This window comes from Myotis nattereri (genome assembly GCF_964212035.1).
Source record: "Myotis nattereri genome assembly, chromosome: 4".
Taxonomy (NCBI): Eukaryota; Metazoa; Chordata; class Mammalia; order Chiroptera; family Vespertilionidae; genus Myotis; species Myotis nattereri.
Window position 1 is genome coordinate 105,532,211 of NC_138079.1, and position 17,400 is coordinate 105,549,610.

Consider the following 17,400-nt stretch of genomic DNA (forward strand, 5'->3'; position numbering starts at 1 on the left):
TGATTCTGACCTCCACACTTGTTATTCACAAGCACTAAGGGACCTCCACATCTCCCGCTACCGGCCCGTCAGAAGCGGGGGCCTCCACAGCCTCATCCTCACTGCCCACCAGTGGCTCTTCCTCCCCCTTCAGGCTGGCGGCTGACTCCGCCTTTAGCTCCTCCAGTGCCAAGGAGCCCTGGCGAGACTTCCGTCTACCAAAGAAAGTGGTGAGTGTGGGCCGACGGCCAGAACCCTCGCCTTCTGGGGCCCCGGAGCCCTTGTCACCACCAGACACTCCTGCTGCTGTTATCACAGCCTCTTCATCAGACACTCGGGCTGGCCCAGCCCAGGCATCTGCCACCCCGTTGCGCTTCCCACCTCTGTTTAGCGTCAGAGCCCCCGTCCTCCGCTTCTGCCGCCGGCGCCACAGCAGGATGAGTGCCAGGAGGATGATGACCGCCAGCAGGGCCACGAGCACAGCCACCACCAGGGTGTTACCTGTCTTCTGATCTGAACTTTGGGAAGGCCCACTGCCTTTGTTTGTGGAGATCCCTGGGGTAGTCATGAGTATATTTACCCCAAAGCTGGGCGAGCCACTGGCCTCCTTGGGAGTCTCCAGAGAGCTGGTTGCCATGGTGACAGGGCGTCCACTGGTCCCATTGGAGGTCTCCGGAGAGCTAGTTGCTATGGTGATAGGGGGTTCACTGGTCACATCAGAGGTCTCCAAAGAGCTAGTTGTCATGGTGACAGGGAGTCCACTGGTCCCACTGGAGGGCTCCAGAGAGCTGGTTGTCATGGTGACAGGGAGTCCACTGGTCCCACTGGAGGGCTCCAGAGAGTTAGTTGTCATGGTGACAGGAGGTTTACTCGCCAACGTCCCACTGGAGGTCTCCAGAGAGCTGGTTGCCGTGGTTTCACCAGCTGTAGTGTGGAGTCCCAGAGTAGTCATTGCTGGGACAGTAGGATCACTGGTTGCATTGGAGATTTCCTGGAACGCTGATAACTTCCCGGTGGGAACTTCTTGGGTGGCTATTGGATCAGTTATAAAGAGGCCAACGCTGGCAGCCGTGGCCGTCTCAGGAGAGGACGCCTCATGTGGAGCTGAGGAAGGCAGGGAGGCCGGGTGCCCAGCACCGCCATTTCCCTCAGGGACCCTTGTTGTTGCCTGATCAGAGGCCTCAGAGTCAAGGTTTGAGGCCTCAGAGATGTTTGAGACCAAAGAAGAAGAGGGCTGTCTGGGTGCAGACATCCCCGGAGACTCTGTGTCCACCTCCTGGGCCCACAGACCCCCAAAGAAGAGGAGAAGCAGGGTCATTTCCATGACAACAGACATGAGCAGGAGTTGGGACCTGAGGGTGGAGAAATGGAACCCATGAGAGGCTGGTGGTAGGACCTGGCCAGGCTCTTCCTCCTGCCGACTTCCCTGCCAACTGCCAGGCCTAACCTGAGGCTTAACGGCTTTTTCCACCCTTCCTTTTACTATTATCAGAAACAACAAGGGAACAGATGCTGGGAGCTCCTCCATCAACTCTATCCCCTAGGCCCCCTCAGGCCATAGCAGCTTGCAAGCAGCAACGGCCACCCCTCCCGGCCTCCCCTGACCCTCTTCAGCCCCAGTGGCTCCTGATCCTCTTTTCCCTCCATTTGTCAGGTCTTTCCGAGCCATAGGCGCATTCCCAGGTGTGATGAGACCCCCGCCCCACCGAGTCCCACCCCCTTACCAGCTCACGTGATAAAGGCCCAGGCCTGGGGCCAGGCTGCTCCAACTCCTCCTGAAGCTGGGGTAGGACTGGGCGGACAGGGGCCCCAAGGGGAAAGGAAGTGGCCCTGGCTCCACCCACCCCACCCCACCCCAGCATCCTGCCCCACCCACCCTGTTCCCACTGCTGCCTTGTGACCAGAGCGGCATCACTTATTCTTTCCGGAGTCTGAGGTGGTGCAGGGGCTCTGGGGTCCGAGCTGGGGTGGGACGGGGAATCTGGGGTCGGGAGTCCTCCATCTTAGCAGGGAAATGGGCGGGAAATGGGACAGCAAGAGGTTAAGCTGGGATAAGGAAGGGGGTCAGACCCGGGGTGATGGGAACCTGCACTTAAGAACTAGGGGGTGCAGGGGAGGAAATGGGAGGGGAGGGTGGTTTCCTTTGCATTTGTGGTCCCCAAGCTGTTAGGCCAGAATCCAGGAAGTACCAGAGGCAAGAGGAAGCCCCTGACTGTGCTGGGGGCAAAGAAAGCCTTTGCAGGCTGCACGGATCCCTGGGGAGCCCCCGACTGCTTCTCCAGAAGCCGGAGGGCTGCCACAGTGGCCCCGTGCGGCTGCGTAGCTAAGTCAAGGCAGCTGCAAGCACTGCACAGGCCATGGTCTGACTCTGGTAGAGGCCTGGCACACACGTGGCACTCCCTGTGGAAAGAGCAGTCTGGGGAGATCTGCTGAGGTGCCAACCAAGTCTCTGAGGACAGGTACGAGGAGGGCTCGTTATTTTCTTCTTTGGATGGTTGCTGTTTTCTGATTTTCCCCTAATTTGTAAGCTCTGACTTTTGCTGTGTGTATGGTTTTGTTTTTTGCCTTCTTTCTAAAAACATAAAAACTGTAAAAGCAATAGATGTACATATAGGTGAAACAGGCCAGTGTCAGGCCTGGGTCCTGCCCCACTCACAGGCTCACTAATGCGCGAGTCTGACGCCAAGACCGAGACGCCTGGGTCAGAGACACAGGAGCTCAATAGTCGCCGCACAACGAGCAGCAGGCATTATGTGGTAACCCGCTCCCCTCGCCCCCAAGGCCCACAGCGGGGCACGAAGGGGCTTGCCCCACAGTTGAGGAATTTCTCTTTCCAAGCAGGCGGTAAGGAAGTCTGCTCTTGTCCTTACAGGAGACATTACTTTGCCCCTTAGAGTTCCTCACTGCAAACTCAAACCTGAGAAGTGGCCTGCTATGGGGTGGCCAGGACTTTGCCTGCCACACACCAGCCGGCGCTGCGGGAAGCTCAGGGCCACAGCGGGTGGGATGCCTCTCCAGCAGCCAGGAGAGCGCAAACTGGGAAGGCTCCATTCACCACCAGCAGGTAACATTCCTAACAAAGCCTTTACGCATTCAGTATCCTAGCTAATAAAGAGGGGATATGCTAATTGACCCTCACACCGTTGCAAAGATGGCGGCCTACAGCCAATAAGGAGGGAAGGTGCTAATTGACTGCCCCGCCCTCAAAAATGGCAGCGCCCACAGCCACAAGATGGCGGTGCCCAGTCCCCTCAGCCCTCCAGCCACCCAGGGCCACCCGAGGCTCAGGTAACCAAGCCAGCCAAGGCTTGCGCTGCCGGCAGTGGCAGCAGCAGAGGTGTGATGGAGCTTCGCCTTCCCCTGATCACCGGGTCGCCTCCCACCCCTGAGGGCTCCTGGACTGTGAGAGGGGGCAGGCTGGGCTGAATTTTCATGCACCAGGCCTTTAGTTTCATTATTTTAGACTAGAGGCTTGGTGCCCAAATTCATTCATGGGTGGGGTCCCTCAGGGTGGCCTGCGGGGATCGGGCCCCAGCTCATGCCCCCAGCCTCACAGCCCCACAGCCCCATCTGGCACCCCGCCATGGCCTGGCACCATCCCCTCACCTGCTCCACCACCCTGCCTGCAGGACAATCAGTCAGGGCTGGGCCCCCTGCTCTCTACCTCAGTACCTGGGAGCCAGGTGGCAACCCCTCCCCCCACCTCCACTGCTGGTCGCTGTCTGTGGGGCGATTGGTGGGGCAATCGGGCCCCCCACTCGCACCCACCTTGGCCTGGTGCCACCCGCTCACCTGCTCCACCATCCCACCACAGTAGTGCTCCCATCATCGGGGCCCATCAGAGTCAGCAGCGCCTTCACTGTTGCTGGCTACCAGCACCACATCGACGACACCGTCATGTTCCGCACCATCCCCTGGTGGTCAGCACACGTCATAGCAAGCAGTTGAACTCCCAGTCGAACAATTTGCATATTAGGCTTTTATTATATAGGAGGATTTCATTACATACACTGTTCTGTACTTTTCTTTTTTTACTGAACTAATGAAAGAAGGAGAGAGGAAGGGAGGGAAACAGGGGAGGGGAGAGGAGGGAAAAAGGGAGGAAGGAAGGAAGGTGAGAAGGGAGGGAGAAAGGAAAGAAGGAAACCATTCCATTGTTGGACCTTTAGGTTGCTGCAACATTTTGCTACTGCAAACAGAAAAGTAGAAATAATTGGCTGCAAAGTAATAGGATGTTGAAAAAATGTTTTTAACTCTAAAAAAATAAAGATGTTTGGAAGACTGCACAAAGATTCCCAAATTTTCCAATCTTTAAAAAAAAATCACTAAAGCAAAATTTATCTATCTATCTATTTTTAATCTTCACCCCAGGATATTTTCCCCATTGATTTCCAGAGAGAGGGAGGCAGGGAGGAGTGGGGGGAGAAAGAGAGAGAAACATGGATGTGAGAGAGACACATCGATTGACTGCCTCCAGCATGCGCCTCTACCAGGGCCGGGAAACCTCCAACCAGGGTTCGTGCCCTTGCCCGGGAATCGAACCCACGACCCTTCAGTCTGAGGGCCGACGCTCTAACCACTGAGAAAAACCAGCCAGGATGCAAAATTCATTTTTGGCAAAATTGTCATTCCGACCCAATTGCTGCTGACAAAAGTGTATGTTCCCCAGGCTCCATGTGGGGCCCCAGTTCGGGGAAGCCTGAGACGATGTAGATGCGTCCAGCCTGAAGCACTCAGGGAACGAGACCTGGCAGCACAGCCTGCGGACCCCGGGGTGGAGAGAGAGGGGATGGAATATGAACCGGGCGGTGGCCCCAGGGCGTCACAAAAGGGCAGGGCTTTAGAAATACTCTTAGAAAATTCTGGTAGTCACAAGTTTTTCAGGTACAAATCTCTATGCAGGATTCCAGCCGTTCCTCACAGCAAGCCCTTTAAAAAAATACATATATACCAGCTGGGTGCAAGCCCATTTCACGGGTGAGGAAACAAGGTGGGGGAGGTTAAGTAAGCTCCCGTAGGCAGCTAGAATGGGCCGGGCTCACTGCCAAGCACTTTACACTCACATAGCATTTATGAGGCACATGTTATTACCCTAACTTGCAGAGGAAGAAACTGAGAAACCAGTTAACAGACTTGTCCAGGTTCAGACAACCAACAAGTGCTAGAGCTGAGCTTCAAAACCAGGTCGGCTGAAGGGCCCAAGGCCAAGAGTGAGAATCTCCAGGGCAGCGCCAGAGTCTGACAGGTACCATGCTGCGCTTAGAGACATGCTGTGTATAAAGTTCACATGATAGAAAACTTGCTGAAATAGAGGCTAGATTCAGCCTTAGGGAGTGTCTAGGAAGACTTCAGGGAAGCAATGTCTAAAGAGCTAAAGGGGCCCTGGCTGGTTTGGCTCAATGGATATAGCGTTGGCCTGGGGACTCAAGGGTCCCGGGTTCGATTCCGGTCAGGGGCATGTACCTTGGTTGCCGGGCACATCCCCAGTAGGGAGTGTGCAGGAGGCAACTGATCGATGTTTCTCTTTCACCGATGTTTCTAACTCTCTATCCCTCTCCCTTCCTCTCTGTAAGAAATCAATAAAAAATATATATATATATATATATATATATATATAAAATAATAATAAAAAAAGTAAAAAGCTAAAGGGAATAGGGACCCTTCTCCTCTTATACCTTCATTCAATCCATCTGTAAATTCTGTTTTCTCTACCTTCAAAACAGGGCCAAGCGCCTGACACCGGATCTTGGCTTCTGGATACCCGTCTCCTTCAAAGGGGCCAGGGCTCCTGGGCAGTGGCTGATTCCGACGCGGGGCAGGCAAAGCACCAGGTGCGCCTGGAACATCCTGCGCTTAGAAAGCAGGAGGCACTCACAGGATGACGGTAACCTGTGGGGAGGACACGGAACCAGCTGAGGGAGCTCCCTCTGGCAAAGCAGGGACAGTTATGCATCAAGATGAGGAAGGGCGGTGCTCACTGAATGAAGGAAGGACCCAGAGCTCATACCAATTCTGGAAATATTAGAGATGCAGAGCCAAGGACGAGGGGGAGCCGAAGGGAGGAAGGCGAGTAGGGGAGCTCTTTTGCACTAAGAAAGCCAACTCATCATTAAAGAAGGAACATAGAGCTTAAAATGCCCACGTTACAGCCACCGTGATAACTGATTCAGGTAAGGACGGGTGTTAGAACCATGGGGGGAAGTCGGGGCGGCAAGGGGTGTCGCATACCAGGATAGGGTAATTTTAGTCTTACAGTACCCCTCACAAGGTATGTGTCCATCCCGAGGACGAGTATGCAACTTTAGGTGGAGAAATCTTAACCACGGGATCCAAGTTAACATCACCAGTAATGAGGCAAGCCGACATGTGCTGGCTCCAGAGATGAGGGCTGAGAGGGGCACAGTGCCACCTCTGTGGTAGCCCCAGCAGAAAACACATAACCTGAGTCTAATGGTAAAGAAGTATCAAGCTGCCCTGGCCGGCTCAGGTGGTTAAGAATGTCATCCTGCCCTGGGTGGTTAGAGCATCGGCCTGTGGCCCGAAGGGTCCCAGGTTTGGTTCTGGTCAGGGGCACGTGCCCAGGTTGCAGGCTCGATCCCCAATGGGGGTGTGCAGAAGGCAGCCAGTCAATGATTCTCTCTCATCACTGATGTTTCTCTCTCTCTCTCCCTCTCCCTTCCTCTCTGAAATCAATAAAAATGTATTTTTTTTTTTAAACAAAGAATGCCATCCTGATACACCAAGGGTCAGGGCACATACAAGGATCAACCAATGAATGCATAACCAAGTGGAACAACAAAACAGTTTCTCTCTCTCTCCTCCTCTCTCTCTTTCTCTCTCTCTCTCAAAATCAATCAATAAATAAATTTAAAAGAAATATCACGCCAATCCAAATTAAGGGTTATTTTAGAAAATAATTGCCCTCTACTCTTCAAAATGGTCAGTGTCAGGAAGGACTAAGAAAGCCTGAGACCTTCTTCCAGGCCTTAAAAGAGGAGAGATGTGTGACAACTAAATGCATGTGGGATTCCGAAGCAGATCTGGGATGGGGGAGGGGTAGAACGCAAAGGACGCCCCGGGGATAATGGCAAAATTCAAACACGGGCTTAAAGTAGACAATAGGATTGACTTAGCATCAACGTTCCTTAACTTGACAAGCATGTTGCGGTTATGAAAAAGAATGTCCTAGTTCACAGGAAATATGTATTTGAAGTATGTAGGAGTGAAGGTGCACCAAGCAGCAACTTCCTCTTAAATCGTTCCACAAAATAATAATAATAACAACAACACAAATGATAGCAACGGAGAGAACGTAGACAGATGTTAACGGCAGAGCGGGAGCTTCTGCGTCGGTGACGGTGACGGTGGCGATTTGGGGAGGGCGGCGCACTGGGAGAGGGGGGCGCTCTGCACCGTCCATGCCCTGCCCTGCGAATCTCTCCCAACGGGCTGTTGCTGAGTTCTTTCCTTTAATAACAAACTGATCATCTAATATCTTTTAACATTTTCCTGAGCCGCCGCCCTGAGCCTCCAGGTCGACCCAGTGCTACAGGGTTTGCGTTTGTTTCAAAGCCTGGGGCCCTTTCCTCCCATCCACCGCCCTCTCCAGAGAGAGGATGGCAAGGCCAATGCACTTGATTTCTTAGTTTTTGTCAAAGTAACGCACGTTATAAGCACAAAGGTTTCTCATGAATGGCAATGCTCTTCTCTCTTCCCTTCCAAGCTGTGGTCCTGGAAAGAAACCGCGTGTTAAAATCCTTCTGACCTATTCTAGTCTCAGTTCTCCTGGAGGATCCATATACTTAAAGCAGAATATGCTTGTTCTGCTATTTCTTTTCTTTTCTTTTTCTTTTTTTTTTTAAATATTTTATTGATTTTTGACAGAGAGGAAGGGAGAGGGATAGAGAGTGAGAAACATCTATGAGAAAGAAAGATTGATCAGCTGCCTCCTGCACACCCCCTACTGGGGATGTGCCCGCAACCAAGGTACATGCCCTTGACGGGAATCAAACCTGGGACCCTTCAGTCCGCAGGCCAATGCTCTATCCACTGAGCCAAACCGGTTAGGGCTCTTTTCTTTTTTTTTAATCTTCACCCAAGGATATGCTTATTAGTGTTGAGAGAGAGAGAGAGAGAGAAAGAGGAGAGAGAGAGAGAGAGAGATCGGTTGCCTCCTGGACACTACCAGGGATCAAACCTGCAACCTAGGTATGTGCCATGACTGGGGAATCAAACCTGCAACCCTTTGGTGTACAGGATGATGCTCCGACCACTGAGCCACCCAGCCAAGGCTGTTATTTCTTGATAGATCCATTGTGCCCGCCATCACCGACTGGATTCCAGCTCAATAGATGAGCATTTGACTCACTGACCACCCCCTCTTGCTCTCTCTCTGAAATAAATTAAAAAATATATCATTGGGTGAGGATTTTTTTTTAAAGCCAATGGTATTTTTCACAGAAATAGAACAAGCAATCCTAAAAGCATATGGTGGCATAAAAGATCCCAAGTAGTCAAAATAATCTTCCATAAGAACCAAGATGAAGGCATCATGCGTCCTGATTTTAAACTATATTACAAAGCTGTAGTAATCAAAACAGTATAGTATAGACATACAGTCAGACACTAAAACAATGGAACAGAAGAGAGAGCCTAGAAGTAAACCCACACACAAACAGTCTATTAACTTATGACAAAGAAGCCAGACTATACAAATGGGTAAAGGATAGTCTTTTCAATGAATTGTTCTGGGAAAACTAAAGACTTGCATAAAAAAGAATGAAAACAGACCCTTGTCTTACACCATACACAAAAACCAACTCAATATGGATAAAATACTTAAATATAAAAATCTTAGAAGAAAACGTCGGGGTAAGCTCCTTGACATCAGTCTTGGTGGTTTTCAGATTTAGCACCAAAAGCAAAGGCAACAACCCTGGCCAGTTTGGCTCTGTGGTTCGAGGGTCGGCCCACGGATGGAAGGGTCTTGGGTTCGATTCCCAGTCAAGGGGGTCGAGGACATGTACCTCATTTGCAGGTTCACCAGCTCCAGTTGGTTGTGGAAGACAGCCAATCAATATGTCTCTCTCAAGTGATCTCTCTCTCTCGTTCTCTCTCTCTCTCTGTCTCTCTCTGTCTCTCTCTCTCTCTCTCTTTCCCTCCCTCCCTCCTCCTCCCTCCCTTCCACTCTCTCTAGAAATCAGGGGGGAAAAATATCATTGAGTGAGGATTAACAACAACAATGAAAAAAAAAGCAAAGGCAACAAGAGCAAAAATAAACAAATGGAACTACAACAAACTAAAAAGCTTCTTCACGGCAAAGGAAGCAATCAAAACGAAAAAGCAGCCTATAAAATGCAAGAAAAAAATTCAATCATATATCTGATAAGGGGTTAATATCCAAAATATATAAACAACTCATACAACTTAATGACAAAGAAACAAACTATTTTAAAATGGGCACAGGATCTGAATAGATATTTTTCTGAAAAAGACATACAGATAGTGAAGAGATACATGAAAAAAGTGCTCAATATCACTAATCATCAGGGAAATACAACTCGAAATCATCATCAGGTATCACCTCCCACGTATTGGAATGGCTATTGTCAAAAGGACGAGAAACTACAAGTGCTGGAGAGGATGTGAAGAAAATGAAACCCTGGGCACTGTTGGTGGGAATGTAAATTCGTGCAGCCTTTATGAAAAGCAGCAAGGAGGTTCCTCAAAAAGCTAAAAACTACCATCTGACTCAGCAATTCAACTTCTGGGTATTTATCTAAAGGAACGGAAAGCACTAATTCAAAAATATATCTGTACCCTACGTTCATTGCAGCATTATTTCCAATAGGCAAGATCTGAAAGCAACACAGGTGTCCATCAATAGATCAACGAATAAAGAAAATATGGTGCACATGTATACAATGAATATTATTTGGCCAAATAGAGTAAGGCAACCTTGTCATTACAACAACATGGATGGATCTGGAGGGCATTATGCTAAGTGATATATGTCAGAGAGAGAGAGACAAATTCTGTCTGATCTCACTTGGATGTGGAATCTAAAAAGCAGACAAAACAAAAAACCAAACTCAGATACAGAGAACAGATTGGTGGTTGCCAAAGGTGGGCTGGACAAAATGGGGGGAGGGGGTCAAAGGGTACAAACTTCTAGGTATAAAATAAACCAGTCCTGGTGATGTAATGTACAGCACACTGACTATCGTTAACAATGCTGTATTGTATATTTATTTGAAAGTTGCTAAGAGAGTAGATCCTAAAATTTCTCATCACAAAAAAAAAAAAAAAAAATCGTAACTGTGTGGCAATGGATGTTAACTAGATTCATGTGGTGATCATTTCACAATATATACAAATATCAAATCATTATGCTGTACAATTGAAACTAATATAATATTATATGTCAATTATATCTCAATTAGAAAGTGAACAAAGAACAGCCCTGGCAGGGTAGCTCAGTTGGTTAGGGCATCATCCTGATAGGCCAATCGACCAATGAATGCATGAATAAGTGGAACAAAAAATTGATGTTTCTCTCTCTCTCTCTCTCTCTCTCTCTCTCTCTCTCTCAAATCAATTTTAAAATTTGGTCATTGTTCCCATGCTGGGACCTCCTCTGTGCAGGGATGACGGGCAGCCATTTCTGTTTGCTCTGCCCTGGTGATTCCCTGAGACCTCACCCGACCCAATTTACAACCCCACCCAACCTGGGCACAGCAGCTTTTGCATAGAATGGTCTGTCCTTTCTCAGGTGAAAACTCTGTCAAACAAGCTGCAGCTGGTTCAGGGAGCTGCAAACCCATCAATAAAAGGCCCCAAAAACTGGCACCGGCCCCAGCACCAGCACCAGCCTGCCTTGCTTCACAGTTGGGCCTCATCTGGGCACTTTCAACCCTGATACAAAGAGGAGGAATCTGCAGATCTCTCTGTAGCTCCTGCTGGGTGGTCTCATCTCTGATATTTCTATCTCTCTCTCTCTCCCTCTCCCTTTCTCTTTCTGAAATCAATAAAAAAAAAAAAAACAAACTATTTTTTTTCAAAAGTAAGTATTATGTAGGTAAGGGCAGCATTGTTATGGCACTTTGGAAGGTCCTGAAAACACCCACTGAGTAAGTGTTCACACCAGAAGAAGAATGCCCAGAGGGGAGCCTGCTAACACCTCCACTTTAGTGATGACCACCATTCCGGGCCTCACCTGGGCCGGCCTCTGCTGACTCTCCACATCTCCAGGAGCAATCAGGGCCTGCTTGGCTTCTTGGATGAGCATGGCCGAGCCCTCCATCACATCTCGAGCAGAATCTAACATGGCGTGCGCAGCTGCGGGGTCACTCGTTGATGCAGCCACTCCGTGGGCAGCCTGGGCCAGTGTCTTCAGAGCTTGGGCCATCTCTCTAGCTGCCACTCCTGTGGATAAAAGCCATCTAAAGTCATACTTGGGAGTAAACCTCTAGACTGGAGCCTCCTAGAAAGAAGAGTGGCACATCTGAGCTCCAGATTCCTTATTATAAAATTTGAATTGCTGTGCTTCTCAAAGAAGTCGCCCACACCACTGGCTCTGGACCAATCCAAGAGAGGCATTCTAACAAATGCCATGCTGAAAACTATTTCCCTCTGGTTCCCCTCCCTGCCCCACTGCTCCTAGACCTAGAACACCAAGTGCATGGGGTCACACACAGGAGACTCATTCAAACCCACCTTTCTTCTCAATTGTTTTGATCGGGGCATGAGCTTATCTATATATATAAAACGCTAATATGCAAATAGACCAAAATAGTGGAACAACTGAACAACCAGTTGCTATGATGTGCACTGACCACCAGGGGGCGTGTGCAGAACATGGTGGGCGTCCACGGTGGTGGGATAGTGGAAAAGGTGAGCAGGGGTGCCAGACCAAGGTGGGGCGCCAGTTGCTGTCATTGGGAGGAGCCTCTGGTGGTTACTGAAAATTTTTTGCTCCCACACACTGCGGTCCCACCTGGCACTTGCACCTGCTGCTGGTGCCGGCCCTGTTAGCACCCGCGGCTGCACCGGAGCCGCCGCTCACACCCATTGCCAATGCCTGGAGCCAGTTCCCTTGCTCGGCGCTGTCAGCAGGTGTGAGTGGCGGCTGCTGGCCCGATCGCCCCGAGGGCTTCTCCACCTACCCCTACTCCTGAGGGGTGATCAGGACAGCAGCCACCACTCACACTCACCAATGGCCGCGGCCCTGCTCACACCCGCTGCTGGGGCCGGCCCCAATTGCTCCACGCCATCAGCAGGTGCGAGTGGGCCCCTTCAGCGGGTAGGAGTGGGTGGGAACCCGGTGGAGGGGAGCTATGGGAGGAAAAAGGAGAGACATCTGTAATAATCTCAACAATAAAGATTAATTTAAAAAAAGAATGTAGATGATAAGGTTAATAAAAACGAGAGAAAAAAATCAAGTGGAAGAAAGGGCTAATAGAGTGACCAGCTTCACATTTGGCTGAGCTCTCTGGGTTAACCCCAAAAGGAACAATTTGCATGATGAGTTGTTTTAGTCAAAAAGGAGTCAGCGTTCTCTTGGCACTCACTTCTAAAATTGATTTTTATGTAAGAACAGACTTTTTACGGGTTGATGTCATGTATGTAACAGCCAATGGGCAATGCATCTGTCATGAGCAAGAGCCTGGGCCTTGGAGTCTGACTGGCTAGCCCGAAGGTGACCCTACCAGTCCTCAACTGTGTGCACTTGGGCACCTTTCTGAGTCTCCGTTTTCCTGACCTGAGTGGTTCAGTTGGTTAAGCATCATCCAGGGCACCAAAAGGTTGCCAGTTCAATTCCCGGTCAAGGCATGTGCCTGGGTTTCCAGGTCAGTCCCTGGTGGGAGGCATGCAGGAGGTAGCCAATCAATGTACCACTCTCACATCCATGTTTCTCTCTCTCTCTCTCTCTCTCTCTCTCTAAAAATATTTTAAAAAGTGAAATAAAATGAGAATAACAGATTTACCTCACAGCATTGTTGAATCTGTTCATTTATTCCACAGATTCTGTTGATCACTACTTGTCAGGCATATGAGACAGGAATGAAGCAAAGAAAATGCCAGTCATCTGTCCTCCTGCCGGTGACCGTCTCTGGAAAGGAGACGAGAGTCTGCACAGATATGTAATGTTAAGTATGATGGAGGAACGTAACGCAGAAACCTGAGGAAGTGAGGGAGCCAACCACGAAATCCCTGGGGAAGGGAATTACACCAGAGGACAAAGCCAAGTCAGAGGCCCTAAAATGGGACCATGCCTGGCATGTTCTAGAAACCCCCAAGGGGGCCCGTGGGGCTGGAACAGGGCACAGGACGGAGAAGACGGGAAAGGGAGGCCACAGAGGAAACAGAACCAGGCTAGTGGAGGTGATCCTGAGGGCTTTTGCTCTGAGGCCATGGAGAGCTGTTGCAGGGCTTCGCCTTTGAAACGGTCCCTTCTGGACGCGACGGGTGCGACAGGTTGTGGGGACGAAGGTGGGGGCAGAGGCCAGTGAGGAGGCTCCTGCAGGGGACCTGGTGAGAGATGACGGGGTCTGAATCAGGATGATAGGCGATGTGGAGAGAAGTGGTCGGTTGCCGAATACTTTCGAGGTAGAACCAACAGGGTTTTTTAACATATGGGAGAGAGAGATTAAAAGACAACACCAATGTCTCTGGTCTGATCAACTGTCAGAAAAGAACGGTTGTTTTCTAATAAGGGAAGGCTGGGGTGGAGCGGGTTTGGGGAGAAGATAAAGAGTTCATCGGGGGACATGCTAAATTTGAGATGCCTATTAGACATTCAAGTGGAGATTTCGAAATGCAAATTTGGGGGACGGTGTTTAAAGCCATGCGTCTGGAGGAGTTCACAAGAGTGAGTGTTGATTAAGACAAGAGAACCAGCGCTGATGTGGGTGCTACTCCACACTCCGTGGTGGCTCAGAGACATTCATGACTTACCTAAGACCACCCCGCTGGTAGGAGGTAGAATCAGGATTCCAAGCCAGGTCCCAGTGTGCGCTCCTGGGAGCATGCCTTCGCCTTTCCCTCCCCTTCTTCCTTCCTAGGCCTGCATCTCCCAAACTCTAAGGGTCCCACGAGACTTGCAACCAGGGGAGCAATGGGCAGGGGCAGCCCCTCCCAGGCCAAGCCCCTGGCCCTGTCCCCAAGGCCCCCTTTTCTCTGACTGTCACTGAGCTGGCAGCAGCCACATTGGCTCGCTTCTTTCCCATGGCATTTCTAAAGCCAAAGCAGCCCTGCCTTCTCTCTCCTGCTGCTCCTTCTACCCTAAGCCCTTCCTTGTTGCACTATTCCTGGCTTTAATGAACATATTCTCAAAATAAAAAATATATATATAAAATAAAATAAAAACCAGGTCCTAGTCCAGATCTTGTACCCCTCCACAGCGGTCTATGTAGGCTTCTATCAATCCAATTCGGCCCATGGCTATAATCTGGACTACTGAGAGAATTTAACTGCAGATATGAAAATTGCAGTCATTACTGAAGGTTCTATTGGACAGCACTGCTCCAGAGTCGGATTCTGTTTGTTGCTGGAATTAACTGGCACATACCCCCACATCCATCAGAGCCAAGGCACTTCTGTCTGGTTTACATATTTGGAAATCCAGTTTAACCATCATTGGTCCCCAACTATTCTAATGGGCATTCAAGACACCATGTTTAGGAAGTGGCCTGGGAGCCGAGAGGCCCGGGAGCCGCCCCTGCAGGCTTTCTGTGGTCGGAGGGAAGGGAGGCAGAGCCCCTGGGAGGACGGTGCAGATCTTGGCCAATGGGGAAATCAAGCAGGACAATGACCCCCGCATGAGGACCTCTACTCTGCCACAAGGTAGCATCTCTCAACTGAGCATTCTCAACTGGGGCCCCTGTGCCCCTGGGGGTCCTGGCCTTTCGAAGCTGGGCGGGGGCGGGGCCAGACTGGGTGCTGCTTAGTCCCCCTTTAATGACCTCAACCAGCAACTGGTGGACATGGGCTTTCCCCAGTGGCATCTCGGCAACCACACCACGGAGCCTTGACCCCTCCTGCCCCTCTTCCTGCTCATGCTGCTCAGTGGCGTGGACTCCGCTGGTGGGCTCATCTGCCTGAGTCAGCAGTGATCTCTGATGTGTGTTTGGGGGGCAGGCAGAGGGGAGAGGGAGCTGCTAGGCCTTGGTGTGAGCAGGCACGTGGGGAGGGGGCTCTGGTAGTGCCTGGAAGGTGTGCTCAGAGAACGCTGTTCCCACATTGTGTTGAGCATGATGCACCCAAATACCAGGTGGACACCCTCATTCTCTTGAGATGTTTGTAGGTAGTATCGGGCCTGCACTTAGCACAAAGAGTAAAACAGGGGCTCCCTTTCCATTCTCTTCCAGTCCGTTTGTGCCAGGAAGACAGTCTCAGGTGGTGCCAGGATGGTCGCATGCCTCTGGGACACGTGCTGATTTCCCTGCTTCTAGGGAGCAGGCCTTGGGCTCAGGGCAGGTGGACAAAGTTCCCAGACTTTTAAAGGGATACGTTCATCAGCTTCCTTTTATTTATGAAGGTGGCACTGACACTCTATTGATCGTGGTGGAGCTTTCAATAAATACATTTAAATTAAAAAAAAAAAAAACACCTTATACACTGTGAACTGAAACATGTAATGGTGCAGCCACTTTGGAGAAGAAGTTGGCAGTTCCTCAAAATACTAAATGTTTTAATCATACGGACATAACCACATGACCCAACAATTCCACTCTTAGGTATATACTCAAAATAAATGAAAACATAAAAACTTACACACAGACCAGATCCAAGATGGCGGCCAGCAGGAGGCTGATGAAGGAGCTTTAAAAAACCTGAACATTTGGAATGAAAACCTCCATAACATCCAGGTTGATGAAGCTAATTTGTTGACTTGGCAAAGGCTTATTGTCCCTGAAAACCTCCATCGGATTAGGGGGCCTGCAGAATGGAAATCAACTTCCCAGCAGAATACCCATTCAAACCACCGAAGACCCCATTTAAAACAAAAATCTATCACCCCAGCACCGATGAAAAGGGGCAGGTCTGTCTGCCAGGAATTAGTGCTGAAAACAGGAAGCCAGCAACCAAAGCTGACCAAGTAAGTAATCCAGTCTCTCATAGCACTGAACAACCACCCAGCCTGAGCACCTGCTTCGGGCTGACCTAGCTGAAGAATACCCCAAGGACCGTACAAGCTCCTGTGAGAATGCTGGCGTTTACGCAGAAATATGGGGGACAGCGACCTGTGGGCTAAAGCCTGCGGCGATCGATTCCGCGAGTGTGAGCAGAGACCCGAGCTGTGCACTCAGACACCCCGCGAAGCAGGGCTCTGAAAACTGGCACTGGCCACCGCCTGGCGTTTGCTTGTGGCAGTTACTAACTTTCTACAGTTTTCTTTCTTTTTTTTTCTTTTTTTAAAGATACTCTTTCTTTTTTTAAAATATATTTTATTGATTTCAGAGAGGAAGGGAGAGGGACAGAGAGATAAAAAACATCAATGATGAGAATCATTGATCATCTGCCTCCTGCGTGGCCCCCACTGGGGATCGAGCCCACAACCCAGGCAGGTGCCCTTGGCCGGAATTGAACCCGGGACCCTTTATCCCACAGGCCAATGCTCTATCCACTGAGCCAAACCAGCCAGGGCTAGACCTTAAGGTTTAAAATAAAAGGTTGTGGTTCCCTTTCTTCCCATGCCCTTTCAACGCCCACTTTCTTGTATTCAGTTTACTTCTCACTCTTTCGCTTTTCCAGACCTAGACCCCATCTCCTCCACAAAGGAGAAGAGACAGCTCTGTTTGGTCCCGTGGCTTCTCTTCTCCCATGTTGCACTGCCCAGTGTGGGAGTTCATTCAAGTTATTCTGATTCCAATTTATAACATCCTTTTTTTAAATTTTAAAAACAAGCAAACCGCCACCACCAGAAACACCCCCAAGAAACTGTGGAAAGGGAGGCCCACCTCTTATGTAAAAATCTGGCCACCGTTACCACAATAACACTGCGTAAATGGCAGCCCTGATGCCTGTGCGAGGCCCGCCCGCTGGGGAGACCCTGCAATATCAGGTCTGTGGCCACCCAGGGGGAGGGGGCAGCCAGCCAGAGGACACTGCACTTGTTCCAGAAACTTCTCATCAGTTAGAGGCCCCTGAGGTCAAAGTGTTACGCCCCTCCCTGCAGCCATTTTAGAAGATGCGCTGGTCGTTACAGACAACACTAAACCCAGAATGTCCACTTGAAATTCCACACTCACCAGTCAGCCAGCTCCATCCGAATGTGCTCATTCTCCACCTCCTCAGAGCAGCAGCCCCACCCAGCCCTCATCAGCACGGTTTGACCCTTGCAGGGTTGGTACTGGCAGGACTCAACCAGAGCCAGACCAGTCCGGGGTCACGGATGCCCTGCTGGCCTCTTCCTTCGAA

At 50.1% G+C, this 17,400-nt stretch overlaps 1 protein-coding gene and 1 pseudogene across 2 annotated transcripts; one reads left to right on the plus strand and one right to left on the minus strand.

Annotated features, from left to right (window-relative positions):
- Positions 1-34: 34 nt before the first annotated feature.
- Positions 35-1,315, minus strand: SPN (sialophorin; the record flags this gene model as incomplete). Its single annotated transcript, XM_081089574.1, has 1 exon — positions 35-1,315. The coding sequence occupies one exon, from the start codon at positions 1,313-1,315 to the stop codon at positions 35-37; it is 1,281 nt and encodes a 426-aa protein (XP_080945700.1).
- Positions 1,316-15,771: 14,456 nt separating this feature from the next.
- Positions 15,772-16,712, plus strand: LOC308518651 (ubiquitin-conjugating enzyme E2 L3-like; annotated as a pseudogene). The gene has a single exon. The product of its transcript is annotated as a ubiquitin-conjugating enzyme E2 L3-like (transcript).
- The last annotated feature ends 688 nt before the right edge of the window (positions 16,713-17,400 follow it).